Genomic DNA, 2,987 nt, shown 5'->3' on the forward strand with positions numbered 1-2,987 from the left:
TGATTTTGTGAATTCTGATTTTGTGAAATCTGATTGTGTGAACTCTGATTTTGTGAACTCTGATTTTGTCAACAATCAACACTGATTTTGAGACATGATGAACTGCTAAATTTTGAATTTTGGATGTTGTTTGTTCATTTGTTGTGAACTTGAGAGTTGAGATTATTGGGTTGGATTGCTGGTAATATTTAGGTATGGAAGAAAGTATCAACCAAGACCTACCTAGGAATAATAATGCTGAAAATAATTCTGCTTCGAATGAACGTTCTCTTCCTCCCGCGAGTAACGAAAATCAGTCACAAACTTCTAGTGTTCGGGGAAAAACTGATCCTGCTTGGAGATACGTTGCTTTACAGAATATAAATGGAAAGCCGCATTACCAATGTTTATTTTGTCTGAGTACTTTTGGGGGCGGGGGAATTAATAGAATGAAAAAGCATTTGGCGAAGATGGGTGGAGACATTAAGAAGTGTTCTAAGGTCCCGTATGATGTAGAAAAACAAATGGAAGGTTTATTGAAAGAGATTCAGAAAAGTAAAACTAGTAAAAGGAAAGTAAGTTTCAATGAAGAGGGTACCGATGAGTGTGAGGATGCAATTGATGAAGCAATAGCGCAAGAGGAACAACAAACTCCGAGTCAGTTACCAACTAAGGAGGTTGTTGGAGGCGATCCAAAAAAGAAAGCAAAAATCATTATTCCTCCTATTTTTGCACCAAGAACAACTCCGGGAAGTCAAAAAAGTCTAAAAAGCGTGTTTCAAAACAAAGAGGCGCTTCATGAAGTTGATAAGCGAGTGGCTAGATGGCTTTTGAATTGTAGGATTCCTTTCAATGCGGTTATGTCACCTTTTTTTCAAGATATGTTGGATGGTGTAGCTGGCTTTGGGCCTGGTTATAAAGGTCCTTCTTATGACTCTTTGAGGGTTAACTTATTAGCCGATCTCAAAAGAGAGCGTCAAATGGTTGTTGATAGCTATAGGTCTGCTTGGAAAGAAACTGGATGTACTCTCATGGCTGATGGTTGGACAGATCAAAGGCAAAGAACATTGATTAATTTTTTGGTTTATTGTTCGAAAGGGTTGTGCTTTGTGAAATCTGTAGATGCCTCAAGTATGGTTAAAAATGCTTCTAGCTTGTGTGACTTGTTTTCAGAGGTGATTGAATGGATTGGACCTGATAATGTTGTTCATGTAGTGACCGATAATGCTGCGAACATGTTGTTCATGTAGTAACTGATAATGCTGCGAATTATGTTGCTGCTGGTAGGCTTATTAGTAAGAAATTTGAAAATATTCACTGGTCACCTTGTGCTGCTCATTGCTTGAATCTTATTCTAAAAGATATAAGCAGCATGCCACATATTTCTAGCCTTGCAACACATGCTTCGAAGATTACTGTGTTTGTATATAATCATACGGTGTTCTTGTCCTGGCTAAGACAAAAAGAGGATTGGAGGGAGATTGTTCGTCCAGGTGCAACTCGTTTTGCCACTGTCTTCCTCACATTGATGAGTATCTTTGAGCGCAAATCGGAATTACAATAATTGGTTATTGATACACACTTTACCGGACACAAATTAGGAAGGAGTGCTAATGGTAGAGCTGTGAGTGCAATTATCCTAGACAATAAATTTTGGGATGATTGTTTTACTGTATGCCAAATTGTGAGTCCGTTGATTAAATTGCTGAGGTTGGTAGATGCCGATGATAAACCATCATTGGGAATTGTTTATGAAGGTATGCTGAGGTCAGAAAATGGAATCAAAGAAATGTTCAAGCATAGGAAGAGTGCATATCAACCTTACACAGAGATTATCAACTCAAGATGGGACAAACATTTGAAAAAAAATCTTCACGCAGCAGCCTATTTCTTGAATCCTGATTGCTTTTTCTGAAAATTATAGAGAATCACCTGATGTCATGCGAGCTTTACTTGATCTTGTTACATTGCATTGCAAGGTTAATAATTTAGATTCAGTTGAGGCAATGAAAGAAATACACTTATATAGAGATCGAAAGGAAAGCTTTGATAGGCCTGAAGCTGTTTCAGCTGCAAAAAAACTTCAACCTGGTAATAATATCTGTTTGATAATAAGCTTTAGTTATTCACTTATTTTATGTTTTGATTTCCTTAATTTTATAACTAATACTTTAGATATGGGATTGTAATTTATAGATGAATGGTGGAGGTTATTTGGTAGTTCTGCTCCATGTTTACAAAAAATGGCAGTTCGCATTCTTAGCCAAGCATCTGCTTCTTCAGGGTGTGAAAGGAATTGGAGTCTTTTTGATCAAATTCATACTGCAAGAAGGAATAGATTGGAGCATGATAGGCTAAGTGATATTGTGTATGTTACATATAATTTGCGTCTTAAATCCAGGTAATTTATATTTCATCCTTTCATTTCATATCATTAGATTTTGTATAGCTAATATACTAGGCTTATCATATATTGTATTTAATTTGTTAGGAATGAAAGAAAAAGAAGAAAGCAAAAGTCGCAATATGATCCAATCGATATTGAAACTATTGATAAGGTTGATTTTTGGGTGACAGAAGAGGTTGTTGAAAAAGAGCCTGATCTTCCAAGTAATATTGAAGACTTGCTTCGTGAGTATTATAGTTTATTGATCAGACAATAAATTACAATAACTTTTATCTTTAATTTATTGATAATGTGTTATATTTTCTTAGATGAGATTGATGCTGATTTAGATCAAGGTGGTGGTGGTGGTAGTACTAGTACATTTTATGATGCACCACTTGCTTTTTCTGGTCCAAGTAGTGAAAATGAAGGTGATGAAATCAATGACGCAAATCTGCAGCAAATTATGGAGGATTTTGATGATTGATGACAAACTTGGATCATTTTGATGATGCTATGTTAAGGTTGATTGGTTGTTTGTTGACTTTTGAACTTTGAATTTGTATTTGAATAAGATTATAACATTTGGTTTATGTAGTACTTTTAATTTGAATGATATTTT

General features: G+C 35.4%; 1 protein-coding gene across 1 annotated transcript; it reads left to right on the forward strand.

Annotated features, from left to right (window-relative positions):
• The first annotated feature begins 194 nt into the window (after positions 1-194).
• Positions 195-2,852, forward strand: LOC127740515 (uncharacterized). Its single transcript, XM_052251528.1, has 7 exons — positions 195-1,110; positions 1,230-1,472; positions 1,581-1,746; positions 1,904-2,070; positions 2,230-2,380; positions 2,480-2,610; positions 2,695-2,852. The coding sequence occupies exons 1-7, from the start codon at positions 195-197 to the stop codon at positions 2,850-2,852; spliced, it is 1,932 nt and encodes a 643-aa protein (XP_052107488.1).
• The last annotated feature ends 135 nt before the right edge of the window (positions 2,853-2,987 follow it).

This window comes from Arachis duranensis, chromosome 7, assembly GCF_000817695.3.
Source record: "Arachis duranensis cultivar V14167 chromosome 7, aradu.V14167.gnm2.J7QH, whole genome shotgun sequence".
In the NCBI taxonomy this organism is placed as follows: Eukaryota; Viridiplantae; Streptophyta; class Magnoliopsida; order Fabales; family Fabaceae; genus Arachis; species Arachis duranensis.

Bases quoted from the DNA above. Each gene is read 5' to 3' on its own strand.
- LOC127740515 (XM_052251528.1), top strand. From the start codon at position 195: ATGGAAGAAAGTATCAACCAAGACCTACCTAGGAATAATAATGCTGAA. The intron at 1,111-1,229 runs GTATGGTTAAAA...TTGTTCATGTAG, and splicing joins GAAATCTGTAGATGCCTCAA to TAACTGATAATGCTGCGAAT. The intron at 1,747-1,903 runs GTCAGAAAATGG...TGAAAATTATAG, and splicing joins GTTTATGAAGGTATGCTGAG to AGAATCACCTGATGTCATGC.